The sequence below is a fragment of the Patagioenas fasciata genome, chromosome 2, assembly GCF_037038585.1.
Source record: "Patagioenas fasciata isolate bPatFas1 chromosome 2, bPatFas1.hap1, whole genome shotgun sequence".
In the NCBI taxonomy this organism is placed as follows: domain Eukaryota; kingdom Metazoa; phylum Chordata; class Aves; order Columbiformes; family Columbidae; genus Patagioenas; species Patagioenas fasciata.
The window spans coordinates 94,255,365-94,273,056 of record NC_092521.1 but is presented as its reverse complement, the minus strand read 5'-3'; the positions used below and the strand labels follow the sequence as shown (position 1 = coordinate 94,273,056).

At 39.5% G+C, this 17,692-nt stretch overlaps 1 protein-coding gene across 4 annotated transcripts in view; it reads right to left on the bottom strand.

Annotated features, from left to right (window-relative positions):
- Positions 1-17,692, bottom strand: part of HIVEP1 (HIVEP zinc finger 1) — a 125,639-nt gene that overhangs the window by 4,185 nt on the left and 103,762 nt on the right. For all 4 annotated transcript variants that reach the window (XM_065830939.2, XM_065830938.2, XM_071804569.1 and 1 more), the window contains 4 exons: positions 13,814-13,947; positions 12,277-12,452; positions 9,847-9,951; positions 337-854 (listed from right to left, as the gene is read on the bottom strand). In XM_065830939.2, coding sequence (XP_065687011.1) covers positions 337-854; positions 9,847-9,951; positions 12,277-12,452; positions 13,814-13,947 — 933 coding nt within the window. The remainder of the gene's footprint in view (positions 1-336; positions 855-9,846; positions 9,952-12,276; positions 12,453-13,813; positions 13,948-17,692) is intronic.

The window sequence follows — 17,692 nt, the reverse complement described above, 5'->3', positions numbered from 1 at the left end:
ATATGTTCATTTTACGTATCTGTTACATCCCTTCTTGTTTGAAAAACAATCCACCATCCCCAAACTTCAGCTGAAATGACCACGTTACAATTCATCCTTTCAGGGACAATACAATCAAACTAAGAACTGGGAAAGCAGTGCTCCCACAACATCGTTGTTTCTAGAGTCCTACACATCTGTGCTTAGATTACTTTCAGCTGTCTTAAAGACACATCAGCCAACAACTCTAGGAATGAAAGGGAAGGGCAAACATTTTCATCTTTGAAAAATCCCCCCGAAAGTATTTAAAAGTGGGCTTTAAAATGTCACCTCTTCCCTGAAGTTGGACACTCCTACCTTTGTAAGCGTTGCGGTTGATATTAAGGACTGGCCCAAGGCTGCTTCTGTGTCGGGGTAATCCACAGACATCTGGCGACCTGGAGATGCAGGAGCGACATCCGCCAGTGCCGTGCCAGCACCACGGGCACCCGCTCCTCGCTCCTGGCCCTTTTCCTCATGTGCTTCCTGAAGGGCGAATTCAGCTGGTGACCTGGAGGTCCTGCTGACTGACTGCGCCGTGCTAAGGACGGTCATCTTTGTCAGCAGCGCTTTTGGCAGACCGTCCATAGAGTCCGTGTGAACCCCAGCAAAGCAGTCAGGAAGTCTGATGTCCTCATCAGCACTGGCGGTGTCCTGCAGGCCATGGCGAGAGGGCTGATGCTGGGGGCTGGCTGTCACCGAGGGTGTCGTGGAGAGCACTGACTCAGCCTGGCTGTCTTCGTCATCATCCTCATTGTCATTTTCATCTTCATCTGCACCATCGGACTCCTCCACGTCATATCCTGAGCGGTCATAGCCAAATCTTTGCTTCTCGCCTGCAAAAGTAGGAATTACAAGGTGAGCCAATGAGGGTTGCAGGATGATTGGGAGGGAGATGGAGAGAGCAATTAGAAACACCAAAACCACCACAGTTTTTCAGTCACATCCCATCGCGCAAAAGCAACAGGGAAGACTTTAATTTTTCCTTTTATTTTCCAGCGTATGCATGTAACTATAAAGCTACATAATCTTTCATCTTCTGCGTCTGCTTCTGTATTTATAACCACTTGCTCAAAGTCACCCTTCGCTCTTTCAGTTGTGGACAAGAGAGCAGATTCCTGGTTCATTAAGTTCCTGGTGACGACATCCGAAGCTGGTCTGCCAACCTTGGCGGTGGGATATTCTCTAGCTGGTTCTGACTCATGAGTGGGTGTCCTTGTACCTAATATGAATCACTGCTGCAAAGGTTTTTGAAGGATGCAAACAGAAACACTGGGGGCTGTTAGTCAGGAATCTGTCTCGTTAACAGGCAAAAGGGACCAAAATTAGACTTTACCAGATTTCTTAACTTTGTTAATGTTTTGAGAGGTTTATTAACAAATCATCCAAGATGTCCTAGGAGGCGAGAAAGCCCTAATCCTATCAAAACTTACCTCTGCATGAAGCAAGAAGAAGTCCTCCTGACTTCAAGTCCTAAAACCAAACTCCTCTCTAGTGGCAAATTTATCTACAAAACACAGCTCTACTGCAGCTTTTTGCCTTCTTTTATATCATAACTTGGAAAGAAAGAATCATCTTTAGTAAAGAGACAGAAAATCCCATCTGTTGTATCTGATTCCAAGCCAGACTGTCTGGGATCATATTTTATAAGACAAAATGCTTTGGATGCACTAATATTTTATATTCAATTAAAGGTCTGTCTGCTGAGCTGTCCAAAAAAAATAGCAGCATAAAAATGATTTGGATCTGCAAAAGCAATGATGGCTGGTTAGTTAACATATCAGAGATCCTGTTCTAAGGAAATCTACACAGCAACTTACCATCAAAATAAATGATTCTGAAAAAAATCAGACCCTTAAAATAATTTGAATGTACTATCAATGCTTTAGGCTGCTACATTACGAAAACCAAAATAAGCATCTTGAACTCCAGGTAAAATAAATGGGTTTAATTGAGCTACTTCTCAGTAAGTTACCAACCATTATAAGCCTTTACGGTTTCAAATGAGCAGTGCAATTAGGAATGAGACTAATAGCTTCTTTGAAAAAATCCCTCTATAATGACTTCGCCCCTCTTTGCCTACACAGTAATTTGTACATTAACTAAATATGGAAACTATAGATTTTCTACATTTACTACAGCAGGCATGAAACTGAAATGTTATTAAAAATACCCCAAATCCTCCCGGTCATTGGAAAGATGCTAAAAAAAATATTTTAAATAGTCTTCATTTATAATTCTCATCTACAGACAAACTGGATCAAAAAAGAAAATACATTTTAGTGTAAAACTTAATTCAGTAAGGTTCACTCCAAAAATATGGCAAGTAGGATTAACAAAACGACATGGAGTTATTCAACATTTCTTTTCTCTATACTTCTATCATCTCTTCACACAGTGTTTCTTCATTTGCAAAGCAAACAAATTTAAAATGTTAAAACCTCTACATATGTTACACTTCTGAAGAAAAACAGCTTCCCTCAATGTCTCTCTAACAGATCTCAGAGATTTCATCATGTGTTACATCTAAAGGGTGACCCACACATTTCCTGCAACTCTTTAAATAATGCACAGGGCATTGCAAAGACTTCACTTTCAGTATGGACTCCCTCTTAATTTTGGTCTCTTCACCAACATCACATAACTATTCTTTGGGAAATCCTACTATTTCTTTTCATTTTTCCTCCCTCTCTCCACATGAATCACATTGTCTACGCAAGTTGATGGCAATCACGAATGAGTTGTCTCCACTGGCAAGAGAAACTACCTGAAGTGATTAGACTGACTTCTCACATTTGTAAAGCAAAGAAAACATATGCTCAAACAACCCCATGATTTACAATAACAAACTATCTTTTCTTTTTTTCCTTTTTTCCTCAAATCAACATTTAAAAACACTATAGGATGTATTAGCAAATGCTGCTTATGCAGAAATTTTCTGCATATATCTTGGCCTAGAATAAAACCATGGAAAGGGGTATGTGGGACACAGATTCCTTCCATGCAGGACTCTGAGGGATCTCATTTCCCTCTATTGTTTCCCTGTTTACCTCCACCCTCTGTGCATTTGCCAGCTTCTATTTAAGTGTGGTTACCTGGAGCCAGAGCCTGCAGTGTAGGCGAGGTGACAGCGATGAATGTGGTTCCCTCACTCCCACATGGCTTCAAAACATCAGATGGAAAAAAACCCAACACAATATTACTGACTTGCTTGCTCTGGCAATGCACAAAGGAACGCTTAGCTGTGGCTTTTATACCTGTGCACATGTTTACTGAAACAGGAGGTGCCCAGGCTTTCATCCCGTTAAGCACTGTTGTAAATCAGTGGAGCTGTGAGAGATGTTGGAGGTTTAAGTGGTAGAAGATCCAGGTCTCCTCCGAATGAAGCATCGAGCCGAGGCTATGGCCACTCCTTGCAGCGAAAGACCCTTTTCCAAGCGCTGTCTTGTTAACCAAGTAATATTGGCCACAGTCCATTTTAGTTATGGTAGGCTGCCTCCTAAAGTCCCCCTTGCAGTTTTAATTGGGGAAAAATTAATTCTTCACTTCCTATCTTAAATTATGCACAATTATAACCATATGCTTATGTAGCTGATATATATAACGAGACCTGACTCAAACTCCAAAGGAAACAAAATGACTTCTGTGTTTAACTTTGTATGAGGTTGTAAAGCAGCGCATGATATTTTAGAATGAAGGATGTGTCATAAATTTAAAGGCCACTAGCATATGGGGAAATGGTTTTGGGCATGAAAGTTCACCACTTAAAAAAAAAAATGAAAATAGGAAAAATGTTTCACACTATTAAGTGAAGGCTTTATGAAAGCTACTTCTCTTCCAAAACTGTAAATCTCACCATTTTTTAACAGAAAGACTGTTCAAGATCGCCTCAATTTTTTTATAAAGAGGGCTTTTGGAAGAGTAGGGAATCTCTCTCATCCTCTGTCAAGTGCTACAATCTTCCCTTTCAAACCCTTAGAAAGACTCTTTCTTCTTCCTGGACTTACAGGAGAACATGGAACTTTTGGCTACAGACATGAACTCTGCAAATATTAGGAACAGCTGGAAATACAGGTATAACAGAACACGGACACAATGTTTGATTGGGGATTTTGCTCACATGCCAGCTATAATGACATTGAATAAAATTCAGTTTTTAATCCTATGTATTGAAGTAAGTGTATACAAACCACTGGCAAAAACCATCTTAGTCATTATTTTGTTGTCAGTCCTCAGTTAATCAGCTCTGTATCATGTTTGTGGTGTTGATGAGCTTGTTGGCTAAGGCTCTGTTATACTCACATTTTACCTCAAAGTGGGGAAAGAAAAAGCTTCAAGTTCTTTGGTACAACAGCATTAGCTGGCCTTATCAGCATCCTAGTACGTCCATTAGTGAAGTGCCTGGGGCTCATAAGTCCATGAATTGCTTCTTCCAGTTGTGATATTATGAATTAGGTACGTGAAACAGTTGTCTCTGTGTACTTCAAAGTTCTTTATTCTAGAAGTTTTTTTCCTACGAGAATCCTTACTGTACCTGGATTTAGCAATGGTTACCTAATTATTGTCATACTGCAAAGTACTAAAGGAAAGTTTCTTCAGAATCTTAACGTACAGCTTTTAATAGTGATATTATCAACCATTAGTCTATCTCATTACATGACTTATCAGGGCCCACAACAGACTTAGCAATTTCTGCACAACATGCAGTGATCAAGTTCAGTGGCTTATAACTTCATAATATTTGCTTATAACTGAATCATGTTTAAGTAGATTTTCACACAAAGAGCAAAAACGTTCATTTTCATTCTTTAATTGGCAAGAAGACAAGAAAGACCTGAAAATATAAGTCCAGGCTGATGACGTTTTACAGATTAGTAAGCAAATGGACAGTTACATAGATATCTATGAGTATCACTATTAGCTCAGCTTATAAGGACAGAGCTTACTAAGTATGTGGTGGTCTGTTCACTATCTGTTCCCATCTAAACTTAAATTTAATTGATTTATTGGCTTTTAGCGCCTGATTAATTCAAAGTAGTGTTTATCACCTCAAACCCTGGAAGTATCTTCAGTTATGGATTAGTATCTACATAAAAGCATTTAGTAATAAAGCATCTGCTCTATATTATATGTTCTCCATCAAACTCAAGAAAAAATATACACTACGGCAATAAGGCAGAAGTATTTTTAGTGTGTCATCATATTATCATAAACTTGAAAGTAATTAAGTCATCAACGCACTCTCTTTTTCTAAACAATTACAAGATTAGGTGTTGCCTTTTACCTGCTCTATTACTCTTGCAATAAACTGTTCTACAAACATTCAAGCAAATTTTAGAAGTAAGGGTAAACCCGGTACTGTGAAACAACACTAGCATCTATACCCAAACATGCTGTTTCCCTGTCTTTTTGAGTCTGTTCATGGGTTTTACTTGATTGATTGCAGTCTTGCTTCAGCTGCTGTCCACTGCTCATCATCAAACAGGACTCACAGTGACATCTACTGGGTTAAATTCAGACTGGTAACAGCCAGTATTTCTCAGAAATGAGAAAAAAACCCACCCAACAAAAAGTAACCTGTTTCTTTAAAGAAATTGTTTACACCTAAGCCCTCCTGGGTAAATCAACCCTAGCAGTAGCTACTCTGCTCTTGGGCTGTAGGTGTATGGCTCCAGCATGCTTAGGGTACATCTAGTTCAAGATCAGAAACTGATATTAAAAAAAAAAAAAAAAAAGAAAAAAGTGAAATTTATACAGAAGCAGCCTTCCATTCTGTTTGCAATGGGAGGATATTATTGCAAGGATTTTCAATTATTTTCACTCCTTAAATGTAGGTGCAGTGAAAACACAGACTGAGTCATGATTAAGCTAATGAAGAGCCATGGAAACTCACTTAATATCTACTATAAGTTATATACAGCTAATTAACTTAGAACCATTATATGTCTAGAAGAAAATGAAAGTGGGTTTTTTTCCATTTATATGTGTGGTGTGTGTATATATATATACATATGTATGAAAAAAATACATATCTGAAACTTACAATTAAGTCTTTTCACTGGTAAAGTAATGAATATTTTGGGATAAAATTTCTCCTTAGAGACCATTTAAAGAAGTTTTGCCCATCTACTGATTTCATTATTAAACAACTATCTTGTGCAAGTTTACTCAGGCATACCATACCGTTCATACATTACCTTACATATGAAATATTACAGGTTTAAAGTCCACAACTGTTTTAATTTGATGACAAATTATTCTTTTTACAACTGCATAGCAAAATATTGGGTCAACACAGCCGAAGAGGATATCTCCAGTTGCAGTCTGTCACATTAAACAGTTCACCTCGTCTGACAATTTAATTCAGATATTAACATTCCTTACATTGTAACCCTGTATTTTGGTGACAAGAACATTCCACAGAGCAGAAGATGAAAGATAAATGGATGAGGGAATGGTTTTGACTACAAAAAGCCAGGCCGGAAAGTATTTACTAACACCCAAATGATGACAAGTCCAAATACAAAGAATGCTACGTTAAAAGCTCCGGTCACATATATTCTCAGACAGTTAGAGATCACCTCTTTTTTTTTCCTTCCCCCTAGATGCTACAGAACAACAAAATTTCAGCTTCTCAAATTGCTGAAAAAACAGGCTCTGTGTGTGTGCACATATGTCTGCATTCAGGATTCTGCACAATTTTGCACTCCTTATTCAATCTGCATGTGCTCTTAATCTGTACTGCTATCAGCTGAAAGCTGACTTCTCATTTTAATCTAAAAAATAATGTATTCAAATACTTGTGTTTGCCTATGCTTTAAAAAAACTAATTAAAAATATAACTAGCAAATTCCTCAGTAAATAAAAGGTTGGTGGCTTTGTTAATTTTCCGGGTAATTCTCTAATTCAACGTCTGATGGAAGACATACAGCTTAGCTATTTTAAGTGAAGGTGTATACTTTTTATTGCCATAAGAATAATCAGTATTCTAAATGTCTGAATAACGAATTAGAGACAGACAGACATTCTAGGGGTCAGGAAACAAGCCAACACAGCCTACAGGAAGAAAAGTTTTCTTTTTCTGAAATCACAATTATTTCTTATCAGATTTTCTGTACCTTCCTCTAAATCATCTCACGTTGCCGTTCAACTGAGGAAAGAGATGGGACCAGGCAGACTGCTGCCTCAAAGAAAGAGATCAGTTTTAACAACCACGCAACTCCCAAAGTAAAAGATGTAGGCGTTTAATGACGTAGTTTTTAAAGCACCCAAAGGGTATGTGACACAAACCCGCCAGCAACGCACATCAGCGGGAGGAGGGGGTGAAAGGGCTGAGGATGTAATGCCACGAGTGCAGCTCAGCACCCAAAGGCCATCATGTTTCCCTTTGTGGGTGACAGACGGGGCTGTCCCCAGAGCCCGGACCTGGCAGGAGGGTTCTGAGCCCAGCCTGAGCTCTACTGTGCTGTCTGGGGAATGGGCAGCCAAAGAGGGGGTGGAAGCTGCTGTGTTAACTGAGACAGCCTGGACACCCCCCACAAAAAAAAATACATTAAATCATGGTCAAATGTAGCAAAAAAATCACATTTATAGGATTTCACAGAGGGCAACAGAACAACCTGCATTTAAAAAAGCCTGTATGCAAATACACCACACTTTTTTTTCCCCTCCTGACTCTTTGCCTTAAAAATGGGGCAACAAGCAAGTTTCTGAATTGTCATAAGAAATACTTTCATGTGCGGCCAGGTGTGCTGACAGATGAAATCACATTTTTTAAAGTGTGCAGATACTTGCAACATTTTCATGGTTAACTGTAAATGCCCTGTGTTATGCAGCAGCTGGAGAGGCCGGACTGGTTTGGCTGCAGCAAACGTGTTTATCGTGGGCTTAATTACCCTGCTTCTGGGATAGGACTTCAGTGCTGAGCTCTGTGCTGCACCCCTGGTTTTGCTATGGGTACCTGGAGCCAGATAATTTAGAGAAGGTAGGGATTTTATCACCAAGTTGTTTTTTGGTTTGGGGTTCTCAGGTAAAGAAAGAAATGCTGCCTGGTCTATTTTGGGAAAAAAAATAAAAGAAAATTTAAAAAAGGCATTGAAGTCTTTAAATTAAATAACTGGAAGAATCTCAAGGATTATGTAGAATGTTTGAATGTTTGTCTTGCTTGTTTTTTCCAAAATGGAATATTTAATTAATTTTAAGTAATAACTGTGCTGAAGCAAAGAACATATTTCAGGGCATATATATTTATACTATGGTTACACACACCTGTACGTGACATGTAAAAAGAGAGTGTCCCTCTCAGCCAAAGAAAAGCAATCTTTCAATGTTTGAAATAGCTTACTTTTACCAGGTGTTACTGATAATTCTGTTAACATTTGAAACATTCCCCATGATAACCACAAACGCAGTTTTTAATGTATGCAATTGAAAATATTGATTTATCAATCAATCAATATGTTTTAAGTTCCTAGTAAATGGAAATACCTGTTCAGCTGTATTTTATAGAACTAAATAAAACACATAAAGCTATGGAATACTGCTTTAAAAAATACTGATGATTTTTCTATCATATGAAGGCTGAAAATGTTAATGAAAACTGTCCCTCTGTGAGAATGGGACAGTAATTCGTACTGCCACTTATCTTCCGTGCTATTTATTTGGTATCTCAAATAGCAAATGTGGACATGTTTTTAGCTTACTAATAAGGAATATATCGAAGAATGCCAAAAAAGGGAAACCGCAGGTTTCTTTGTACCTAGTGGACTACTGAATCATACCAGCTGAGTCATATTCCCAGTATTATTTAGAATTAGATTCAAGTTGATTCGGTTATTCTGCTAGTGGTTGTCATATGGGAGCAAGCGCATTCATCTTTCTTGCCCTTTACTGTTTAAATAAAGATCCCCACTGCTTTCTTTTCTCGAAACCTCACCCGCAATCTAATAAACTATTCCACTGAAAGGAGAAAACGCAACAAGGCAACAGGATTCATCTCCCTGCCGAGAAATGAGAAGGAAGAGAAAATGCCACCGTTGCTGACATCCAACACAAAGTCCTGATGCACAATCCTGTTCTGCATCTCACCGCATCTGGAGCAGCTACATCCTTCTCATCATGCTGAGCAAAACCTGCCTGAACCCGGCTTGTCCCCCTTTGACTGTCCTCAATCTCACCCCCTCTTCAGCAGAGCCGTCTCCGGATGCGGGAAGTACACAATTCCAATTATTAGCAAATACATTCATTTTGATAACACCCTCATCACTGATGGAGAAGTAGAACAAGTCAAGATGAATAATGCTTGTGGTTTCTAAATGATCTCTTTCTGCTGATTTATGCCCAATTATTTGTGAAGAAGGGCAGAACTCTACACTGGATGATGATTAGCCTCCTTGCAAAGCACTCAGCAATGTATTTGTGATTTGGGTGGCATGTTAGTCGTATAATTTTTTATGAAATGTGCATCGCAAAACTTTGACAATTTCACGCACAGCTATTTTCAAAGAAACACTACGTTTAACTACATTTTTTTTTCTAGGCAAACAGCTGTTTTTCTGTTATTTTCAGTCTTGTCATATTTATCTGTGAAACTGTATAACACTCTGTGAAAAATACAGCAGCAATTTATCTTCAGCATATGCTTGTCATTTCTTTTGGTGAAGATTTTTCCAGTATTTCTTATTACCCTGGACTACCTCCTAAGGTTTTTATCTCTGTATCTTTTCCCTGTACAAGAATTTTAAAGCTTTGGAAAAGAAAGGGTAAGAAATTAGGATGACAAAATAAATACAAAAAATGCAGTAAAGAAAGAAGATTTTAATTTCTTACCAAATTCTTCTTCTCCATCCTGGTCATCTATTAAGCCTACTGAGACTCCCAAATCCATGCATTTCTTGCTATGTGCCTTTGACTTCATATGTTTTGTTAAATTTCCTTAAGACAAAATGAAAAAAATTAACTGCTCTGTGACTCTACAAATATATACAAATATACACTCAACATGTCTATATCTTATTCAGCTACATTTGTAACCACCTGTAAAATCTGATTTCACACTTGATAGAACTCTGCCCCTCAACGCAAGCTGTCAAGGCCTGCGGCACATTCGCCATCCTGAATGCTACTAGTTCTCTGGCTACATTTCGTGAAGCTCTTTGTTGAGATAAAATAGAATAGGATGTAAATTCAAGATGATGATGTATTTTGCACTGGTGTAAAAAATCCCTCATTTGTTTATAGTGAAGTATAAAAAAGGCTAATTGACTCTTCAAAGTCACGTTGGCAGAAAACTACCACATGAAACTAAAGTTTGTATCTTGCAGCTCTTTCAGTATTTGATGGATTCTATTTTTAGTGCAATGATTTTCACTGCTGACCTGAACAAACAGATTAATTTTATTCAAAATCGGAGCATGAACATGTTGGATGTGAATCTCGAAAGTGAATTTTTAACTGCTGAGAGGTCCCACAGGCTGCTCTCCTCTTCTGCTTTAGAAAAAAAAAAAAAAGGCAAATATCATCAAGAAAAGGTTAAGAGTAGATCAGGGATCTGTAGATTATATTTGTGATATGTATATTATTGTAAGTAACTGCTCACTTATTTAAATTTTCTATTGTCTCTCAAAAACCTGTTTCTTTGAGGCATTCAAAAGGAAGAAATTACAGTGGGTAAAATTACAGGTTCTCCTTCCCCTCTACTCCGCCCTGGTGAGACCGCATCTGGAATATTGTGTCCAGTTCTGGGCCCCTCAGTTCAAGAAGGACAGGGAACTGCTGGAGAGGGTCCAGCGCAGGGCAACAAAGATGATTAAGGGAGTGGAGCATCTCCCTTATGAGGAAAGGCTGAGGGAGCTGGGTCTCTTTAGTTTGGAGAAGAGGAGATTGAGGGGTAACCTCATTAATGTTTACAAATATATAAAAGGTGAGCGTCACAGGGATGGAGCCAGGCTCTTCTTGGTGACAACCAATGATAGGACACGGGGTAATGGGTTCAAACTGGAACACAAAAGGTTCCACTTAAATTTGAGAAGAAACTTCTTCTCAGTGAGGGTGACAGAGCACTGGAACAGGCTGCCCAGGGAGGTTGTGGAGCCTCCTTCTCTGGAGACATTCAAAACCCGCCTGGACGCCTTTCTGTGTAACCTCATCTGGGTGTTCCTGCTCCGGCAGGGGGATTGGACTGGATGACCGCATGACTGACTCTGCCGGCGGCAACGGCACCAGCCAGGCACAGTGACGGCAGAAGGGGGAGCAAACACAAGTGTCTGCTACAGCTGAAACCAGGGAGAACAGCAAGTGGCCAGAACTTAATTACTTGAACATGGCCAGCACGCCTACTCTGCAAAAACTGTCATCAGAGGTTATTGGGTTCACACGCTGGCATTTCATCTTAAAGGCAACATGATGACCCAGTGTCACAGGATGTGGCAATAGGTTTTGACACATCTGAAGACTGTCTATCCCACTTGCTGCAGCACTGGGTTACTACTTGAAAATTTTCCACCCAACTGCTGAGTAGTCTCGAACACACTAAAAATCTAAATGTTTCTGAGGTTACAGCTGGGGGGGATTACTGCTAAATTATGTTTAAAGCCAAGAAAAATGTTTCTGCTTAGAATTTTTTTTTGTTGAAAGTATTTTGGCTGTGAACTTCTCCTGTCTGTTTCACTTATTTTGAGCCCTGGATCTACCACTGTTCAATACACTGCTTGCTTAAACTAGGATGGCATTAAAGTATCTGGTGTAAACAGGCTTTAAATGCACGGGGGTCCATCTTTGGGTCTTAGAAGGTCAAGTGGAAAGTGAACCTTCAAAGGTATTAAAAATGTTTTTATATATTAATTTAATAAAGTCCAGTTTCTTTCTTGGAGCAATCAGTTGTGTGCCAATAGGAGTACAATATATGTCAATGTCATACCTCGAAAGATCACCACTATGGACTTCATATCCTGCGTTCCCATCCAAACCTAGGATAAACAGCTAACAAGCTCACTCGTCTTCACCCAACTTTAGTCATAATCCCCATACGATTTCCCTTTTTGACTCCAATTTCTCACCTACTGTGGCATGCCACGCAGTTCATTCATACAAAAGACAAGTGAAAAAAAGGAAACTGGAAACTACAAACATTTGAAGCATTAGACAACAAAACGCCAAAGAAAGGCAACTTCTTTAGCTTAAGAACAGTGAGAAGAAAAGTATTATACCTCAAAGTAGAAAGAAAAAAGCGAGAAAATGCACACTGAAAAGTACCCCTACCTTTAGTTTTGAAGGAAAAGTTGCAGTAATTGCAATGGTAAGGACGGACATCTGTATGTGTGCGAATGTGCTTCTTCAGCATGCTGGGTTTCTTGCAACGTATTCCACATTCTTCACAGATATACTTCCCTCTCCCTCTCCCCCGAACATATACATAGTCTTCATTTGACTTGTACCTAGAAACAGTACCAAAAAAGTAAGGCAATCAGTTGCAATGGCAAAATGATTCTAGTTAGAAATCACGATCTACAAGAATTTTTAAAAATTATATAATATATGAAAATGAATGATTGATAAAAACCAGTCATGCTCTTCTTCTGCTCAACTTCTGCATTTATTGTTAAACTCACATCTTAATTTTTCACTAGGTAATAATGGACTTGTTTAGGAATAACGGCACATCTTTTAAAATAAAGGTACTAAGCATTTCAAGACTTCAAATTTCCTCTTTGCAATACAGGAACATACTTTTTAAAAGTGTCAGGTTTTGGAAGCGAGCTTGGGCACCACGAGGAAGCTTTAGAAGAGCCTCTTTGAGGCTCTGCGTTGGATGCAGAAAAGGAATAACATTAGTTATGACAATGGAAAAGTCTTTAAAATCCTCTATCAATGTTCCCTGGACTCATCCTACTGGGACTGTCTCTAGATGGAAAAAGTCATTCAGATTAAACTACACCCTTCACACCTCTGCTCGCAGATGTCAAAGGTTGTGCTCAGCTTTTGTGACCTGGTCCCTGCAATGCCTGGATCCGAGCAGAGACACGTGGCCATGTTTTACCGGGGCAGCTGGTAATGGCTCAGCTGCTGGCCCAGGCTATAGCCAAACCAGGAACCAATAAATGGAAAGCCCTAGAGCCCAACACCAATTATGAGAATAATAAAATACGCATCACTTGCACTTAAAATTTTTAGAAGTGTCACTGGCACTTTTCCACTAAAAAAATCTGTTTTATAAGATGACGTACATGGCACAACACTGTGGCTAAAGCAAGTGTTATTCCTATCAGGCAAATGATTTAAAGTATTACAGTGAACAGACAAGGACTCTCAGTAAATATTTCCATGCTACTTTTCAGATCAGCTCTCCAGCGTGCATATAGCACAGCAAACTGCCAGACAGAGACCGCACCGCAGTCTGCTGCTTAGCCCCTGGACTGCATCCTCTCGGGCTACAGTTATACAACCTTATTGCAGAATAGGTATTATTTATCACCTAAGAGAAATATAGGAAAGGAATTTACATCTATGGCTGTATCTAGCTGCCTCTACTGATGATTAATGTTCATCCTTTGGAAAAAAAAAAATGAATTGCACTGCCTAGTCTTCTTTATTTCATTACCCCCCCGCTTAACTCTCATGGCTCCGTGCTTCTGATGGCTTTCCATTTTTCTTGGAAACATAAACCAACATTCTCAGACCACAGTATGGGAACTGTTGTTTAAAATAAATCAAACAGGAAGCAACATCTCTGCAAAGTCTAGAATCAAGGAAAAAATATCTTCCCAGTGATATCTAGTATACAAAGTACAATACTTGCCCTCCATCAAAAATTTTAACTCTTCTTGGTTCAGTTTTGATAAAGGAATTTTCTTTATCGTGCTCAGTGCTTGATTCAGAGTTTTCCTTATTGCTGAACTCAGTTGCAGTCAATTTTTTTCTGCTTAATGCTCGCTGAAATGAGATATACATATCATTAAAATTAATATATTTCATATACCATTCAAACCTGTAAGTTGTAATGAATGAAAGCATTACAAAAGCCACAATTGCAGTAATTGATTTTTTAAAACATGTTAAGATACATGAAACAAAAAGTATTTTTTTTGCCAAACTTCTTTACTGTGCATTGACTATTTGTGGACTGGCAAATTGAGATGGAGATCATGGCACTGTAGGAAACCAGGAGTGCTTTGAATCTACAGGAGGAGATGCCTCTTCCTTCTTCAGGGAAGGTAAAAGTGATGTTTTTTAGCTCACAGACAAGCCTTCAATGGAGCAAAGATGCTTACAAGCAAACGCCGTTGCTTCCTCAACAGCTACAGCTTTGCTCCTCTGCCCTCCATGTGGCCACTGGACCTTACAGATGGGGCTCTGCAGCTCTATGACTCACTGACCCCCATAATTTCACAAAAGGGTTTAGCGCACAACCAGTTATCTGTGCTTTTCCCGCACTGCTCAAGCCCTGCAAGGTTCCAGTAGCACTTGCCCAGGTCCAGGTGTCTGGTGTCCAACACAGCATGGCAGGGGCAGGACAGGTAAGGGTTTCCCTGGTGCTCTCCATCCCACGGCTGTGGGTCTCGGGTCTCACCCACTGACCCACCAACCAGCAGCACCTCACGGCTGGCAGGAGCTGCTTTCCTGAAGCCCCACAAAGAGAAGGGTGGAAAGCAGGAGCATATTAAGGGGAGATCCTAACAGCTAACATTTCTGATTTACAGTATTTTTTCAAAAAATGTTCTGTGTGGGAATTGACTGTTCCCAATTCAGTGAAGTTACTAACAGAACCCCTTCCACAGAAGGGCTCCACACTTAATTCCTGCTGCCTGACCAAATTACAAGAAGCAGCCTACCAGTTGTCTAGCAGAACAAACATACATTTCTCCATTTCCCCTGATTATTAATTAAGGAACTTTTGGGTTTTTTTTCTAAAGGAGGATGAGTTCCCCCAACATTTGCCAATTAAAATCTACTCCTTCCAAGTCTAGGACATTTATAAAATGGGCAACAATGAAGGAATGATCCAATTAGCCAGCAATTATTACTGCTGTATTTATAAACTGTTCTACCCACATAGCTGGCACACTTACCACATTTGCTCATATTGATAAGTGAATAAAGTGATGAGAGGAAAAAAGTCTGGCCTTATGTTTTCTAGTCATTACAAAATTTAACGCTGTAAAGCTTAAGAATTCTTGGCAAGAGGAGCTACTTCACTGGCTGACTTAAAATGACTGATGGATTACACTGGTCATTACATATATTGATGGGTGACATCATTCTGGCACTCAGTCCTTGCCCATCATCCTCCATGCAGTTTCAGCCACCGCCTTGACTCCCCACCCGATGAGGAATGTGGCTGATGGGGAACGGACAGGGACCAGAGGAAAAGCATCTTTCCATTTGAGTCAAAGCCCTCAAAATCCGCACGGGCTGCAAGCACCACTCCAATCTGTACGCCTTCATGCAGCCCCTCGGATTGATTTGGGCTGGATTTTCAACTATCTGAGCAATTCTACCAAAGCATAGATGACAGCTTTGCCTGTGCGTAGGCAGAAAGAAATTTCACCCTGCATGTTTTAACAGCATTCACACAAGGTGAAGGGAGATGAGAAATACCAGGAGTTGAACCTACTCCAGTAAGTACAACTCAACCATGTTGTAGTTCCTATATGCTACTTGGCACATGAATTGCTTTTGTTTCCACTGCAAACAAAGCGTAACAAGACGATATCTGTAATTTAACCAGAAAAGAGCAGTGGAAAATATGGAATACATACCATAAACCGAATACCACATAAATATTCCCAGCAGCTGGAATAACGCAATCTTGAAGTGCCTGATTTCAAACTTAAATACTAAGCATTCTTTCCAGATTTAAATTTCAATAATAAAAAGACAAAGGAAAAAGCAAGATTCCAGAAGTATTTAGTCCACATTGTAATTCAAACTACTGTGAAATAGTGCTATAATATACTGTGTATTCATAAAAGCACCTAGAATGCAAGAACTAACATATGGCAAAACACCCCTGGATTCTCCGCACACCCCTTTCCCCCTGCCTCCCTTTCTCTTTTTAGCACACACACACACACGTTTGTGTACAAAGACAGTCTAATATAGGTGTTCAAATTCCTATCTACCTCCCACTGACATCCTTTAATTTACTGGTTCTATGTTATTTTAGCAGTTGTTTCATGAAAAATGCTGTGATCACAGAGATGCTTCAATAGAAACACTGAGTTTCTGTCACAGAAGTCTACAGAAATGCTCCCTGATAATGAAAAAAACCCACATTCTTTTTAGCTTTTATGAAAGATTCCAAATCGATGCTGAAGAAGACTTGGGTACCCTGTAAATTCTGAAGACCAGCCAGTCCCTAAGGAGCATGGGCTTCTTGTGTGGAAATCCTTTAACACGCCTCATCTAAAACCCAAAAAAAACCCCACAGGTACTGGTGTAAAAGTTAGAAAAATGGCAGCGCTGTAAAATGTTCTGCTCCTTGCTTATGCCTTCTGTTTCTAACACAATCTTCTCTCATAGAGACAAGGCCCATGATTCATTTCTACTTTACTCATTTAACTCCACTGTCTTCAATTGCTGGTATAAAACTGGAAAAAAGCCTGCTCTTAGGGCTGCCCAGAGACCAGAGTTCAATAGATACTTCTGGTACTTAAAAATATCCCTTGGAAAAAAACCAAGCTCACAGCCTGAATCATCAAAGTTATAAATTTCAGATTATAATATTCATTAAACATTTTTTCCCATTGGCACATAGCCACTTGAGGAAAACGCTTTTAATATCTTTAAACTTTTACTAGTGTGCGCATAAAAAATCTCCTGCATTTAACTACTTTCCAGTGGTGAGCTGGACTGCTGTGGCACATCATCCAAGAAAGAAAAGTTTTCCAGTTAGGAGAAACTTTCCATTCTTCAACCTTATTCTTGCCTGAAAATCTTCACCCTGGCCTACTGGACGCATTACTGATTTGCTTCAGGAAGGGAAGCCAAGATCAATGCAGGGGTTTGTGAATGGGCTCCTGATACACCACCACCGACTTCAGGTGAGCAAAACTGGCAAAAAAGTAATAACAAATAGAACAATAAAATAAAAAGAGCAGGGAGACGGAATAAGCCTTTTCCATGCAGGTGAACCTCCTGTCACATTTTAACATGCTGTACTCATTCCAGGAGCTTCTCTCACAATAAGGTTTTGTGGTTTGCCTTCTGAATCACTGGCATGTGGCAACTTCACCTATTGCCTCTGAGCAGCGAATTGTGAAGAGCAAACAAAGTCCTGGGGTTCCCTATTGTTTGCATTTTCTTCACATGTCTCTTCATTTCCCATGGTGTTTGTTGTTGAAATAATTGCTTTTTTTTTGTGACAGTGATTAGTAGCGGTTATGTAGCAGCAGGAGATCTCTGTAAACATGACTTAGTTCTGGGGGCAAACCCAGAACAGTTCAGCAAGTCACTTTATCTTGGTGAGAATACCAGCAGTTAAAGCCCCGTAAGCAGAACACACCAAATCACTTTAGAAAGGGCTATGACTGCCAGAAAGGAGGTGAGGCATAGCAGTGCTGCATTTTTATTGTTGTTTATAAATTCGATTATAGTAGCACCTAAAGCTCTCTGTCAGGTCAGGGTTAAAATGTGCAAAGCACTTGTGCGAAGATCTTCCCAATGGTAGTTGCAACCG